General features: G+C 44.0%; 1 protein-coding gene across 3 annotated transcripts in view; it reads right to left on the bottom strand.

Moving 5' to 3' along the window:
• Nucleotides 1-1,286: 1,286 nt before the first annotated feature.
• LOC139819638 (uncharacterized) overlaps nucleotides 1,287-16,171 on the bottom strand; it is a 98,759-nt gene continuing 83,874 nt past the window's right edge. For all 3 annotated transcript variants that reach the window (XM_071789148.1, XM_071789147.1, XM_071789146.1), the window contains 2 exons: nucleotides 7,635-7,787; nucleotides 1,287-5,106 (listed from right to left, as the gene is read on the bottom strand). In XM_071789148.1, the coding sequence (XP_071645249.1) occupies nucleotides 4,096-5,106; nucleotides 7,635-7,787 (1,164 nt within the window). In that variant the 3' untranslated portion in view covers nucleotides 1,287-4,095. The remainder of the gene's footprint in view (nucleotides 5,107-7,634; nucleotides 7,788-16,171) is intronic.

Below are 16,171 nucleotides of genomic sequence, written 5' to 3' on the forward strand. Positions count from 1 at the left end.
CGTAACCAGCGGTGGCCACGAAATATCCGAAGAAAAACACGTTTCCAAGTCCGAATCGATAGCAACAATGCTGTGGCGAAGAGAGCGCGAGAGAGGCTTGGCTCTCCCGTGGAAGCGAGGCTTTAGGGTACGACGGAGGGTTGCTTGAGGGTGAGCAGAAGGGAAGGAGATAGAGAGAAATAGAGAGAAAGAGACAGAGAGAGAAGAAAAGAGAGACAGAGTCGGCGGAGTGAGCACGTGAGGGAAGCAGAGGGTGAAAAGCAGAGCAGGGTGGCAGAGGGAGAGTAGGAGGTGGAAACGAGGTGGAAGCGGCAGCCTTATTGGAACTGAGGGTAGGAGGTTGAGTTTTCCTGAGGGCTGAGGGCTGCGAGGGAAAGAGAGAGAGAAAGAGAGACAACGAACGAGAGGGAAAGAGAAAGCGAGAAGAGAGAAGAGAAAGAGGAAACGAAGGAGATAGCTAGCTGGGGGGAACGCGTAGAAGTTGATGGAACGAGGTCGCTACAACGTTGGCAACAGCCGGATGAGTAAAGACTGCATTACCTATGGTGCCTCCTCTCCGAGAAACGATCCTCGCTCTACGGTGAGAGAGTAAGGGAGGGAGAGAGAGAGAGAGAGAGAAAGCAGGTGAGTCGTCGACGCTGCCTTCCCTCTCCTTTGTTAAAGGCAACACGATCATTTCGTCCTCTTTGTTCGCGATATTAAAGTACGTCAGACGCCGAAGCGACTGTGCTTCTATCTACTACCACGGCAGGAGGTGGAGAAGGAAGAGGGAGGAGGGTGAGGTGTCAATTGCGTTCGTTGTGCACGCGTGGAGTGCAAGATCGACCGTTCATCTTCGATGTATTGTACATATCCATCGATCGATCAAAGCTTTTCGGGCATTTCGAAATGTCGATTGCATACAAATAAACTCGATACTTACGTTCGTATAATGCGATAGTCGCAATGGGGCGAGACGTAGTTGAATCCCCTGCAGTCCTTCCTTACATCCTATATGTAATATATTCATTATATCCTGTACGGAATATCCTGCGATCGCATGCAACGTGTTGTTGCGACATGATGCAAGGCTGTCAAAAATGAACACTCGTCAATTCTTACATGTTTCTTTCCTTTCCTTTCTCAGAACAGTGTATCCAGTCAACTTGAGCGATAATACTAATTATAAGACAGTGTAGGAAAAGTAGAGAAGCGGGAAGGAAGCTTGAAAATTGAAATACATCAGAGGAAGACTGAGAAGGATGCACCTTTTTTGGATACGGTGTAAGTTACATATGCAATATATATTCTCGAGTATTTCAATTTCATATATTTTTCCGTCTGTTCCGCGCGCACAATTTAAATATAATAATATTAATACAGTAATGTAATACTCATGTAATAATAATTAATAATACTAATAATAAAATAATGATAAGAGAGCAATAAGAACAGTGGTAGTAAAAATAGTAGTCATCCATGATTATTACGATAATCTATATATAATAATGATAACCGTCATAAAAGAATGATCGCTGTCAGTAATAATATAATCGCGCGCTCTTACTTGGTATAGACTATACGCACTATGATACAACGATTATGTACAAAATAATATATATATTATACACATACATACATACATGTATATGTGTGTATATAGTATATATATATATACATATGTGTGTATATATATATATCTGTATATAATACGCCCGATGCGACGACACTCTCAAGGGTTCTTAACCCTCGTCTACTTTCACGACAATTATCGAACTTCTAGTACAAACATCTTTTTTTCTGCAAGCACATCTTAAGGCCTATTTATCGGTGTAGCCCACTTTTCCTCACCGGCTAACGACGCGCTATATATTATACACGAAAGACGACTACCTCGAGTAATATTATACACGGAGGAGGGGGCTAGGCTACGTACACAATCAGACACGAAACGGGTTTCGCCGCCCGAGGACCGTCGCCGTGGTCTCGATGCGAGAAACAATCGATTTCTAACTGCAACCGATTCGTCTTACCTGCGGTTTGCTCTACGAAGACGAGAGTCGCTCTCAAAGACGAGAGCTCGAAGTGATGCTGCCTTTGGTATATATGTATAATCGATATCGGACCCGGCGATCGCTAAGTGAACAAGTTATTTCACGAAGGCATGTATAAATCAGTCAAGTAATTTTCGTAATACAAAATAAATCAAGCATTTATTTATATTTTTCTGAGTAAATCTCAATCGCATTAGATTAATATCGTGTTAATATTCATTTTAAAGGAACGATATAAATGTGATACATCGTTTAACTATTTCTAGAAGCAAAATTAGAAGAACACGAAGATTTTTTAAATAAAATAAATGAGAGAGAAGGTTATACTAATAATCCGTATAACCCTATAGTGATAATGTTCATTTTTAATTCAAGATTGATATAAAATACGAATTCAGTTCTTCGTCTGAAATAACGTGTTCTATCAGACGGTCACGACGCAGTATTGTTAAAAACCGTTAATAATGGCAATAATACGATAATTAGTACAACGTAAGGGGAAGTTTGCAGCCCGTGGATAATACCCGGATCTCGACCGGTTCGGCGAAACGCGACAAGACGAGACGAGACGAATCGCGCGCTCAGACTCGCCTCGGATACCCTCTCATTGTGTAATTACACGCGATAACATTATTACGATTACAAGGTAGAACGAGATGCCGGCTAGATGCAACCGGTCCTTTCCTCGTCAATGAAACGCTCGATCGCGCATTAACCGACATTAATTCAGATCCGAGATTGCGAGGGCATTACTATCATTTACAAAAATGACGAAACGCGTTTTCTTATCTCTCGATAAGCACGTTCCCCACGGAAAAATGTTCTCTCTTTTCCTTCAATGGACCTTAAATAAAATTCTGTTAAAAGAAAGCTCGTCCTCTGACAGATTAAACGATATCGACAGATTATGTTGCATTACTTATTTACTGCTCCGATAACTTAATTCGCGCAATCTGTTTTTATGATTTGTAATACAGAAATTATTAGCGCCAGGATATTCCCGATTAAAACGAGCCGTAAAATTCTAAGAGTCCATCATTCATCTGAAGCGTCAGTCGTCCATTTTGGATCACTATAATTAGTCGGAGCGAATCGCCGCGCGCCTTAAAAGATGAAAGACAATTCGTCAGGTCGGCAAGGACGCTGAATGTTGTCAGATTCATCGGATAACACTCGAAAGCGAATCGGATCTCCTTCTCCGTCTCTCTCTTTCTCCCTTCCGACTCCGTCCCTATCTCGTTGGCTCGTTGAATATTCAGGACCTTCGCGGTGTCGCCGCGCGGACTGTCGCTCTTGCCCTGCCTGGAATGGATCGATTCGGAACCGAGTCCGGCGGCGCGGCAGCCGGATCACGATCCGGCTCTCTCCACACGTAACAGATCTCTAAATATCGGACATAGAAAGCGCCGCGCGAATCCCTGACACATCGACCCGTATTTCGGACAGACTTGGGGAATTATTCCACTCGCTTGGCCCGTCTATATCGGGCGCCGACCGACGTCGAACGCAAGTAAAACGTCAGGCCGGTCGGTCCGATCGGATGAAATGTGTGACACGAGCACGACGACAATAATCGATCCCGTCCGGTTCAATATGTAATTGCGTTTATCTGTCATTTCGCCTCTCGACCAAAGACGGAGAGGGGAGGAGGACGACGGTGAGCAGCCGTTTCTGTGTTCGCAATCGCGCGCGTCAAACGGATACGTATTTAGGAACGAATTAAAGATGAAGAGCGACCGCGATCGACATTTCGTACGCGAACCCTCGTGCAGCCGCGTGACTACGACAGAAACGCAAATAGGGCGGTCGAATTTTAACGCGTGTCTTTTTGGTAAATACAGACTTCCGTTGTCTGACCGGGACTTAATCTTTTTATCACCGACGCTTGTCGAGAACGAATTAACATCTCGATATATGCGAGACTTACAGGCAGTATTATCGACGCGAGTTATAATTCTGCTTAGGGAAATACTAGTTTTTTTTTTCGCTTCTTGATAATCATTGCTTTTTACGCACCTCCGAGGAAAATCAGTCTACCCATCTTCTCCTCATACTGATTAATTCACGAATGATTCTCTCCTGTCTGGACCGATACTTCCGTGCCCATCATCATCGTGCCCGTGAGAACATTGGGCGACGTCGATGGTAGAACTAAAGAGCTCGGCGTGAACGACGGTCTCAGTCGCTCAGTGAGCGCCAGCATCACTTGACAATGCAGATGTTGGATGGTTGCCAGTAGATTAAGGTTCGTGTCGATCAAGCCGGTAGCCGGTGAGAACCTCTCCCTCTCGGCGCTCTCGGTCTCCTCGATGAGCGGCGTCGCGACGGGTGAAGCGGTTTTCGATTCCGTTATTTCGGATTCCCTTTGCGCGAGGGCGGCGGCCACCTTGTTCTTCTCCTGGAGCAGTCTCTGCTGATGCTTCAGGTACGAGGTGGTGATAGGTAAGCTGTAATCGATGGGCGTGTTCTTGGGATCTAGTCCGGGGCTCCAGGGCCTCGGCAACGGCTGGCCGGGTTGCGGCGAGGGTGTCCGTCCTTCCGGCAGCATCCGTTTTTTCTTTGACGACGCCGAGCTCTTCGAGCTCGCCCGGTCCGACTCCGGCGTTCTCCTCGATTCCGGCAAAGTGTCCGAACTCGCGAGATAACCACCATTCACCGGCTCCTTCTTCAATAGGTTCGTGATACTCAGCGGATTGTACTTCTCGTCTTTGTCTTTGTCGAGTTTCGAGTCCGCGGCGGCGCTACTACCACCGCCGGTCTTGTGCTGCTTTTGGTGCCTGTAGTTGTGCAAGTTCTTACCCTCCGACGACGCGTGTTGGCCGCCATTGCGCTTAGAGCCACTTTGCACCGACGAAGACGTCGTCGTCGACGACGAGGAGGTCGCGAGAGCAGCGCTACCAGGATTCGGACTCAGCGAAGTTGTCGTCGACCCCAGCGTCGCTGACTGTACGGACTGCGACTGATTAGATAAGTTCGTCGGACTAGGCGTCCGCGGACGCCGTTGGCATTCCGTGCAACCCAGTAGAAATCGCGTTACCGCTTCTCGGGGTAGGAATGCATATGTCTCTGTAATCTGTAACAGAGAAAGAGAGAGGACCGCTCTCTTTAAATGATTCACATTTCGATCTTAAATATTATACTTGGAAATCTCCGTCTGTTGTACCCTCTGTCATTTATTAAGATTTTAATACTATATCACGCTATTATTTTAACTTTATTGCAAAAAAATTGAACAAGATAAAAATATGTCCAGTTTCTATGAGTTATAACTCATAGATGAAGTCAGGAAAGCCTCTCTCCTTCAGAAAAATATTTCGTACAGTATTTTATGATAATTGTAGGTGATACTGAAATAAAAGTTGTTAACACTAAACTATGTTTCATGCTAAGAATACGACAGCATCCGACAAAAAATATCAGCAAAGATCCATCGAGATAGGGTGTATCGATCAGATCTTCGTTCTCCACATCTCGAACGTTGCGCTGCGACGTACATATATTCAGGCAGAAGCACCGTTCGGTCGGGCAATTAACCAATTCCACCCGGCCAAGGCGTCGCATCCAAGTGCACGTTCGTGCAGTAATAATAGGCAACCACCATTGTCAATCGACGCGTTAATGCGCGCGCGAATGGCCCTTCTCGCACTCCGGGCGAACGTATCGCTGTCACGTGGCGCCGTTTTACGCGCGACGCCCACTGGGGAAAATTCATGAGCAGTATAACGGAACTTTGATGCCTTCTGCGAGAGGAGGTGTTCAGCCGGAGGGATGTTCCCCCGCCTCTTAATAGGAAACGTTTCTCTCTAAGGAAGTTGAGAGGGAGGGGGCGGCATAACTTAATCAAGGAGGATGGCAGCCTCCGTGAGAGCCCGAGAAAGCCGACGGAGGTTGATGTGTACGTGTGCGTATAACTGCACGAGTTCCACGGGAGAAGGGGTAGTAATTCGATAAGATTTACTCGAAACCTTGTAACGAACTCAGAGGGAACAAGGAACGCGAAAAAAAAAGATGTATTTCTCAAGTGAAAATCCGCTGAGACAATGGATTGTACTTTAAATCGACTTGTTAAAATTCGTCAATATTTCGGTTCGGATTTGTGAAAGCACAACGGGATTGCATTAGAGTAATTGCAACACGGAAATAAATTATAAGATAACTAGAATATTTCTCGATAGTAATAATAGTATGACATTTCTGAAGGAACAGCGGCTCGCGTTTATCTAACAAATGTCGAATTTTGTATTGGATAAAATATTGTATTGAATATTTAAATATAACGACAGAATATTGTAGATTAAATAAACAAAGTCTACATTTAGCTTCTTGTGATACATGACAGAGTCTTTCATATTTCGTCTTTATTTTTTACTCTTCTAAATTTAAGAAGTTTTACAATAAATATAAATCGATATAAATGATTCTCGAATACAGTTGCAACCGCACGGCTTTCAGCGGAATTCTGAACGGAATTCTAGAAGTTTTGGACGATAATTCTCGCTCGATTACGAGGAGATCGACTTCCGATTAACTTGGAACGGCAAATTGTACGCGTTGTAACACGTAACATGCTGATCCGGATGCGCGTTAAAGGCGCGAGTCGTCAAAGGCGAATTGTGTATACCGGATCGGTCAATTCTGCAACCCTTGCGACGTAACAGCGTCAACTCGAAATCCACCATCCCTTACACGTGTGTTGGTGGTATCGCGTTGCGCAACGCGGCACCGTGACATAACGCGGACTCTCCTCTCTGGAGCCGATGAATCCCGCCGCCTAACGCCGACTTGAACGTAAAACAGTTCCACCGTCGCGCAAATGCTCGAGTGTGTGAGTAAGCAGGCAATGCAACAAGTGTCCTGAGGTTTTGAATCACAAGCAGATCGCGGCGTGCGAGAGAGAGAGAGAGAGAGAGAGAGAGAGAGAGAAGAGAGAGGATAGAAGGCCGAAGAGTGGGAGGGTGGTCGCAGGGGCCGACGATGAAGGGTAGAAAGAGACCACGTGCTGAGGGTGCAAAACAGAAAGAGAGAGAGAGAGAGAGAGAGAGAGAGAGAGAGAAGAGAGAGAGAGCGAGAGAGCGAGAGAATAGATATGATACCCAAGAGAGAGGTTTACGCGAATGCGCCGGAACATGTGAGATGACGTGTGGTATCGAGTGTTCGACGCTTGAACGCCTCGATGCCTTCCTTCGGGAACGGTAAATATCGCGTGTCGCGGGCAACCATGCAGGAATTCACCGTTTTACCGATAACGCCCGAATTCTGAATTCGATCACTTCGCGGATCGACGGATACTCGACAGTTAGTGCCGAGCCTTGAACCAAAGAGTCGGATGCTGAGGGGATATTGTTTGCACGCGGAGATGAGCGATTAGGCCTTGACAATTGAAGACAGGTCACTTCAACTTACGTTCTTTAAATATAGAATTGTATTTTTTCAACTTATATATGCGACATTTTTAATTTCTAAATCTAAACCGATAAAACAAACGCTTCTTTTATATGTTAATATGTCTATATGTTTCCAACAAAACATTTGCGAAAGTAAATATAATTTTTTTTAATTATCTTTAAATTATCACAGCTTAAAATTACGACTGCGACTTACCGTTCTGTAGGTGCGCTTCTGACCGGCATGCTTCCCAGGACGTCCTTCGAGATCAACGTGAACGGCGTGGATGATGTCAAAGAAATTCTCCACAATTGCGACTTTCTTGTACACTCTTCCTGGTGGGACCGTACCTTCCGCACCATTTAACGCCTGTGAACAGAATTAAATACAAGAAATGGTGAGAAGCATGTTTAATTCATCATTGTGTGCAAATATAATAAATTTAATGAAATGTTATATGTATAAAAGAATGGTAAGATACGATTTTATGTTTCGCAGTTTCTATTGTCTTACAGTCTTAAAGAAAGTGAATATAATATAAGCGATTCAATATTTAATAAAAAGTTGTGTTACACACAGATATATATAATAATTAATTTAAACAGCTTTTCAAGAACTATACTATATTCAGACGCCACCTATTGACTAAAAGGTAACTTGGAACGTCCCTTCACCTTTCTCAATCGGCAAACGTGTGTTTGGTTCACCAACTGTTACCGACATAACCCTGACAGTCTACTTTACCGACTACTGGCAAGCGAATTTTCCTAGATAACATTACCTGCTTTTGATAAAATAATCTTCACTCGTTACCTCGATTTTAAAAAAATTCTAATTATAATCACAATTTTGGCGATTTTAACTCTGAAGTTTTAGTAAAACTGCAAAAAAAAACGAGGTCAAATGTATTGTAGTAAGTCAATATAATTTGCTATCTACGTTCTATATTATATCATGAAAGAAAATAGGTTGGGAAGTATTTTAGCCAATTGTGATTGCAAAGAAAAATTTTTCTCGACAGTTTCGTTTTTACTCCATCATACGTAGGTAAGTACTTCACGATATTATGAGAAGCTATTTAATAATACATTTTTATAAAAAATGAAATCCATTCCTTAGAATTAGGATTTCGCTCAGACTGATTAAGACAAGTAGATCTTGGACCTAATCTCACAACGCATCTTCCTAATCAAGCCTCGCCGTTTCCCATCTCGCATGCATTAACGGAATTCCTCATCAACCGCGCGAAATTTACTTGTCCCTGTCCGGGCCGGGGGTTGAGAACCGCGGCGCGTCCTGCGTAATCTTAATTAATCTCGTCCTAAGTACCGGCATCGCCCGCGGGCATGGTCGCGGTCAGATTGTTCCAGCGAACTTTGCGACCTCAAGAAGTTCGGCGCGCATGCGCGACATTATTGTATTTCCCTAAACACCTGTTGAAGGGTAAAGTTGAACTCGTGGAGTTTAGCGCGCGAGCTTAAGTGGCTGTGGTCAAGCGAGATAACAATAGCGACGCCTATCCGATCATTCGCAAGCCGTCCTTCGAAGGAAAAATCGCCCTCGTGCTCGAATTAATAGTTACCGCTCTCAAATTGCCTCCTTCGAAAATAACCACGACATTAATGGAGCAATTCAAACGATTTTCAATTGTTGCGGGAAAACTTTATTTAATCGCCCCAAATCTACGCCTCGTTAAAGACAGAATAAAAATAGATTAATAGAAAACCAATCGGCATTAATGCTCCCGAGTGTACGTTTACGAATACGAATGCGAACAATTATTTACATGTTCGTTAATCAGAGTCGAACGGGAAATCGTTTTATTGGCAAATATGCGTAATGCAATATTTCTCACAGAAATGGTCGCGCGGTACGGAAGGCGAATCGAAGATAGACACGAAATATCATCGCATAAAGTATAGTTTTAAATTGACTGCATCTTTTATTCAAAATCGTATCTTTACTCTATTATTTATGGCGTTAGACATCACAGACGCTATTTATTTTTAATATTTCACTGTTACTATTACACTATTAACCACACAACTGTCAAAATATGCCATGAAGTAAGCGCAATAAGAGAACCAATCGGCATCGCGGAAAAGCGACAACAATATTTCGATAGATTCGAGTATCGATGACATGCTCTTTTTAGAAGAGGAGAATGTCGGTAATTTTTATCGTCATTTAGAAGAGGATAGAACGCTCTATCTCAAAATTATTAAGTCTTCCGTATCTTTGGAATATAAAAGAACTTCGATGCGCTGATAATTGTCTTATCGTACCCCTTTATAGTAGATACTCTTTTATATTTTTATTATTATTATATATAGCACTTTTAAATGCGGTAGACACCGAGCACCGCGTCAGAGGATTAAAACGCGGAAGTGCGTGCACGCATACGATAAGTGCCCCAACCAAAGGGGCTCAAAGAACTATCGGGGATAAATTTAGCCCTTTATCCGAGCTGCCCTCAGTGTCAGCTCCGCGTTACACGGCCAAGCTAATTAAGCGCGTCTCGCCCTCACCTTTACTCACAACGTATACATCTGCGTCAATGATTAGACGATCATCTAATGCATCAGTGGCCATTGAATCAACATCCTCCCGGTCAAAGGAGCGTAGAACTGGCTTTATCGCTCTGTCAAATTACCAGGAAAGCCGAGAACCCGATCTCACTTTCGCCTGCCTCTCTTTCGAGATAAAGGCGCGAGGGGAAAATAACCCGCATTCACCTCTAACGCTCAGCGCTAAATGTGACCATTCGATCCCGAGTTTTTTTTGCGATGCGAAAATCACGTTCAGGATCGTGAGGTGCTAATCAAGCAATTGCGATACGGGCTAAAATCTTCTTACAGGTGCAATTATTGAAAAAGAATTATGGATAAAAAACGCGACACACATTATATAAATCCAACATCTGAAAGAATCGTTTATTCTTAAGAAAAACAAATTTTGAAAGAAGCAATACGATTTCTTTTATCTGGGAAATGAGAATTTCAGAAGAAAAACCGCGTGACATATCTTGCAAAATGTAAAACGTCTGAGACAACAAATTTATTCTACGCTCGCATACAAAAAGGCAACTTCTAATAGGGAAATCTTTGCGCTGCATAAATCATTTGCTAATAAACAGAGAAGTTCAAGGAACAATTTTTCTTTATTTTATATAGTAATAAGATTATCAGAAGCAATATGAAAGGTATATTTACTGTAATTTAATCTTGAAATCTAATGTTTTTCACAGCCTGCCACTCCAAGAAAACTACATAAAAGTTATAACGTAAGCCAAAGAAAAATGAAAAAAATTGATTAGTTTAAATAAATGTACATGTGTCCATGATTTAAAAAATGTGTCAATCGATGTGGAATAATTTCAATCAATTGCTTATAGCCGCTCTTTTTAATCGAGTGATTCGCCGAAAAGAAGATCGCTAAGTACGAGTGATACGGTGAAGAAAGAACTGAACGCGTCGGGAGACGATGTTTCTCGACGCGACGAGACGGTCCAGAATAGAAACGCGTCAGCGCTGCCATAAATCCCTATATGAGGCGCGTAAGACCCCGGCGGGGCCAAGATGTGCGGCGGCACGGCGAAACGAAAATCCAGATAGATATGGAGGCTGTTTTTAAAGCCCCCGCGGACCACGAACGAGTTTGCATTTTAAACGAACCCGAACGTTGCTGCCGCCGCCGCAGCGCAATGCCGAGGGGAGAAAACAGCGCGACACGGCGACCGGCGAAGCGGATTAAAAAAATTCACGAGGGAATCGCGCCGCACCGCTCAGCACCGCTCAGCGTCGGGACGCCGCGCCGCGATTCGCGCGCGGACGGGGAGAAAAGTCACGTACCGGGTGGTCCGCGCGAATCGCTTCCTCTTCCGGCGTAGATAACAGGCGGAGCACTCTCGCGCGATGAGAAGAAAAGAAGCGCTGAGGGAGGAGAGCTCGGAACAGTAATCATCACCGGCGCGGGCGAGCACTTTCGAATATTTCCGCTCTCGCGAGATATCGGCGAGCTATCTAAACGACTGGGACTCCCGCGATGTGCGCGGAGTTTTCACCAACTAATGCGCTGTTCGCGAGCAGTAATTGCGATGTTTAAAATATTATAGTATATATTCAGTATTAATTGACATTCAATCCGTATAATCTAGCTATAATGTTCCTCGAACCATTTTTTTCTTATTGTTAGTGCGATCTAATCACATATATTTACTGATGCCTATATAGTCTTATTGTGGCCTTTATTGCACGATCACGATGACAGGGGATCTAAAATGAGCGCGATGATTTTCACGACAATATGTGTCGTCTCTTTTGACGATACATCCAGCTTAGAAGTGTCTCCGGTACGACTACTCCGGTACTAGTTACTTAAACGACAATTTCACAGTATCTGCGAAGTCGCGTGTAACCGCGGTCGTCGCCGGCGATTGTAAAACATAATCTGCGCGAGCACGGTCTCGCTCGGAAAGCGCGTATCAATGAGTCGAGGACGACCGCTGCGCTAGCCCTGGCTATTGAAACAGTACCGAAGTGGCGTCGTAACGTTGCATAACAACGATACTAGGAAGCGACGGGAAAGTAGCACGGCATCGTTCGTGTGCGAGCGCGCGGGCAGGGGGACCGACCGTTAAATATTCTCTCAACGAGGTCGGATTACCTCCATTACACCCGGCAAGCGACGATGATAACGAGAATGGCGATACGACGACCCGAGGCGGGCAGACGGGCAGACGGGCACAGGCCTGACCGTAGTACCGAGAAATCCTGGCGCAGTTTTGCTGGCACGACAATCACCGAGCTTAGGATATCAGCTCTCCTCGGGGTCGTTTCTTCGGCACGTCGGAGCCCGGGAGGCGTGTGATTGGGTTAGTTTTGGTTTGTTGGGACGGGACACGGTCGGCCGGGCCACCCAGTAGCCATTTAGATAAACGACCGGCCCCTGTTGAGTGCCGCGGGATGCCAGCGCCGGAGTAGAGGAATGAGAGAATAGGAGAGAAAGACAATGCGAGAGAGGGAGAGAGAAAGAGAAGAAGAGAGAGAGAACACAAGAGACGGCCGTGTTAACGAAGAATGGGGACCCGCGCGAAGAAAAGCTCCGACTCAACATCGAAGTCATACTCGATATCCAAGGAGAAAAAGTATTCGGAAGCGGGAAGACGGAACAAAGAGATGCGCGATGAGACATAGTGGTCCTGTCGAGCAGTCGCTTTTTTCGCCGGAAGCAGAATCGGGTTTATTACAGCATTTCTCCGACCATTGTGTCGCGGTGATTGTGGAATTTTCGATTAACGATTGAATTAAATTACATACGAACGCCCAGAGACATATCCTCTTTTTTTCTCACAATTGCAGAAATTTAAATTGCTCCGACTATCCCGCATGTTGTGAAGAAATAAGAAGATTCTCAAATAAACCTATAGAACTTTCGAAGGCATAATAGCCGCATTTCAAATAAATCTTTTGAATATATTGTACGGAAAAGTATTTATGTAACATAATGGAAAGTTGAAATGCAATATGATATAAAAACAAAACTAATGAAAAGTGCAGCAAAATCCAGAGAACAAAATCGGATTTAAATCAGCGATTTTCGATTAAAAATGCCAAGGACTTCGTTATTCATTATGAATGACACTAGTGGTTACTTTGGCATATAAGGATGTTTAGGAGACACCCCCTTGATATGCTTTATTGGAATATTTTGTCGACGCAATAATCTAAACGGAGATATTAGAGAGAGATTTTGATATTGGGGCGGAGGTATCGTTTTGAACCGAGCATATCGAATCCATTCGCCGAAATCATTCCGAAGCAATTTCGAACTTCTCCAACGCGGCCACGGCTTCTTTGGTAACTCGAGCCGCCGAGCATGGGGATAATTTACAAGTATATCGCGGAGGCGAAGAGCGCGCGATTTTCATACATATGCGTATATGTGTATATTGGCGATACAATTCCCGATTCCCGCGAAATCGCGCTACGCTAATCATGGCTTTTTTGTTTACCGAGAACGATTTTTCCTCGCGACCGTTTTATTCGCGCTTTTTAAATCCAAAAGCGCCGACTGTAGATTTTTCCGATAACGTCCGCTCTCTTGGTACATCCCGCGAACCGCGTTATCGAGGTCAAACTCACCATAAAGCGTCCCATTAGCTTCGGGCGTACTCGCGTTACACCCACAAACCGCTACAGATCGATACAGAAAAATGCGAGCGGAACTTTTCTTCGCATCGTCTATTCCATCTGAATCATTTTTTAAAAGTGCATCCACTTTATCCTCTTTATATTGAATTCCAAAACTCCATATGAAGTCTATCACAAACAAATATCTTGATTAAGAAAAAATTTCTAAATTTCACTATATTCATTAATACAAATAAAATGTATAAGATATAAGATTTCCGTTATTGAGATCAAGCACGATGGAGCATTTCATATTAAGACTATCCGTTAATATACGCAATATTTAACAACCAAGATGCTAACATGTGTCTTTTATTTAAATGCCAGAAAGATTCGTTCCTTTTGTATTAAAAATGCTATATATGTTATCTACGAAAACACATCTCAAACACATAAATAGATTATCTTCATCCTAATACTTTCGATCGGTAAAAGGGATAGAGAACGGTTTTTCCCCAAAAAATTCCACTCCCAGCATCTTCGCCAGTAATGGAGGCCGCTTTATCGTGCGATCGTAGCTATCAAAAAGTGTCCCGGTACCTTCTTGGAATACCGGACGAGCCTGGTGCTGCGACGCGAGGGAAGACCCGTCGGACCCCCCTCTGCGGAAACGCGAGGGAAGGAAACTTTCATCGCTCTCCCGGCCGACCCTAACTGTCCACTCGTAAAACCACTCGTCGTCCCGAGAGCCGTCCGTCCGAGTGGCTCCTCATCGCATCGCTAACGACGACTACGATGACGACAACGACGACGATGACGACGACGACAACGACGACGACGACGACGACGACGACGATGACGACGACTACAACGTCGACAACGACGACGACGACGACGAAGCGCACGAATCGATAAGAGAGGTAGGCAGTCAGCAACTCACACCAACGCGCCGACCTGGAATCCGGGACGGCCCGTGACCGGAAACCGATCGCGCGCGCCGGTCGCGCGGCCAATCATCCGAAAAGCCGCGTCCGGCACGCTCGCTAACCGGACGATCCGACGGAAAACCGGAACGTCCGCCCGTCCCCGGAAATACTCTCGCGAACACCAAAGACCGCTTCGATGAGATTGTACGCGATAATGATCGCCTTCGTAATTCCGAGTGCTGAGGTTCATTAATCATTAATATTCTAGCAATTTATAGGAACCTGACGAGACGCGTATTCTAAAAGATAATTTGTTAGTGCTGAAGAATTATAAAGAATCGCGCAGTAGATAGGAACTTGAAAGCTTGCACGAAATTTAACGGGAAAGTAGATAAAAACATTTTTTTTTTATTGATATTATATAAAAGCTTTTTGATGAAAACAAAATTTCTCAAGAGGGTCGACAATTTATGAAATGTGAATAAACGTAATGCATCGATAATACATTAGTTTCGGCCATTATTTCGTTCTTCAGGAATTACATGATATACGATTACTAATTATACATCGATTGAGCGCTAATATTTTTTTATATCATTCTATGTATAAGAAACTGTAAGAATTGTATCGTACGTATTTCTCTAACGCGTATAAATATTTAACACCGCCTAAACTTCAAATGATATTAAGCAAATCTGAACCTGGAAGGCATTCGGATATTTCTCCGTGCATTTAGATTAAGCGGTGCTTTATTTTTGACAGACGAAGCGTCTCGTTGAACTCTACGTCGCAAGTCTCGCGACTAAAATGAATGAGCGAAATACCGGCGCTCTCTAACACGTTTAATTGGCGGTCGAATAATTATAACCGATGGGCAGTATCACGCTTGCGTAACCCGGTGTCACGAAATGTCAGATGAACGCGACGTAAAAGTCAAGCCGACGTGTGGCGTGTGAGCGAACGGTCGCGTTTTATTACAACGTTATTACGTTTCATCGTGACGTTTTGTACCATCACACAATGACGATGCGAAATATCAGCATTTAACCCATCATTCTCGTGTCCTATCGGACCCATGGTTCCAGCTCTTATGAAAAAGTGGTATAACCTGATTTTTTTTCATTTGCATTTCCTCTACTTATATAACTAATAACTGTCTAATGCAGTTAGGCCCGGAACGAGTTTTCTTTATCAATATGTATCATCTCAACTGATATCAGATCTGAGAAGTATGACAGTTAGATTATAGTAATACGTAATTAATACGTATGATAATTGATATCTAATAATTAATAGAAAAACCAATAAATACGAAAACACTATTTAACGTCGCATTTACGACGTAATCGTTCTCGCTACGATTTATTATTTCGCTCTAAATCGGATCGAGCGGGGTCACGCTAAACTGTCATGCGATTCCCGACGAGAAGATGTCGCGTTATCGGCTGTTCGCTCTTTCTCTCTCTGTCTCTCTCTCTCTCGAAGTACCGTCATGCTGACGCAAAGTGAAACGAAGCGCGGAGTCGCTCCGTATCTCCTTCTTCCCTCCGTTCAACACGTGAAGAGAGATCACGATCCTCCATCTATCTCCTGGCTCCCAGTCTGTCACGGATTCCCCCGATGTTCGTCGCGCATCGACCGCCGTTGTGAGACGAATAGAGACTCGAATCCGATATGTAGCGTATACTCTCAGAAG

This window comes from Temnothorax longispinosus, chromosome 9, assembly GCF_030848805.1.
Source record: "Temnothorax longispinosus isolate EJ_2023e chromosome 9, Tlon_JGU_v1, whole genome shotgun sequence".
Taxonomy (NCBI): Eukaryota; Metazoa; Arthropoda; class Insecta; order Hymenoptera; family Formicidae; genus Temnothorax; species Temnothorax longispinosus.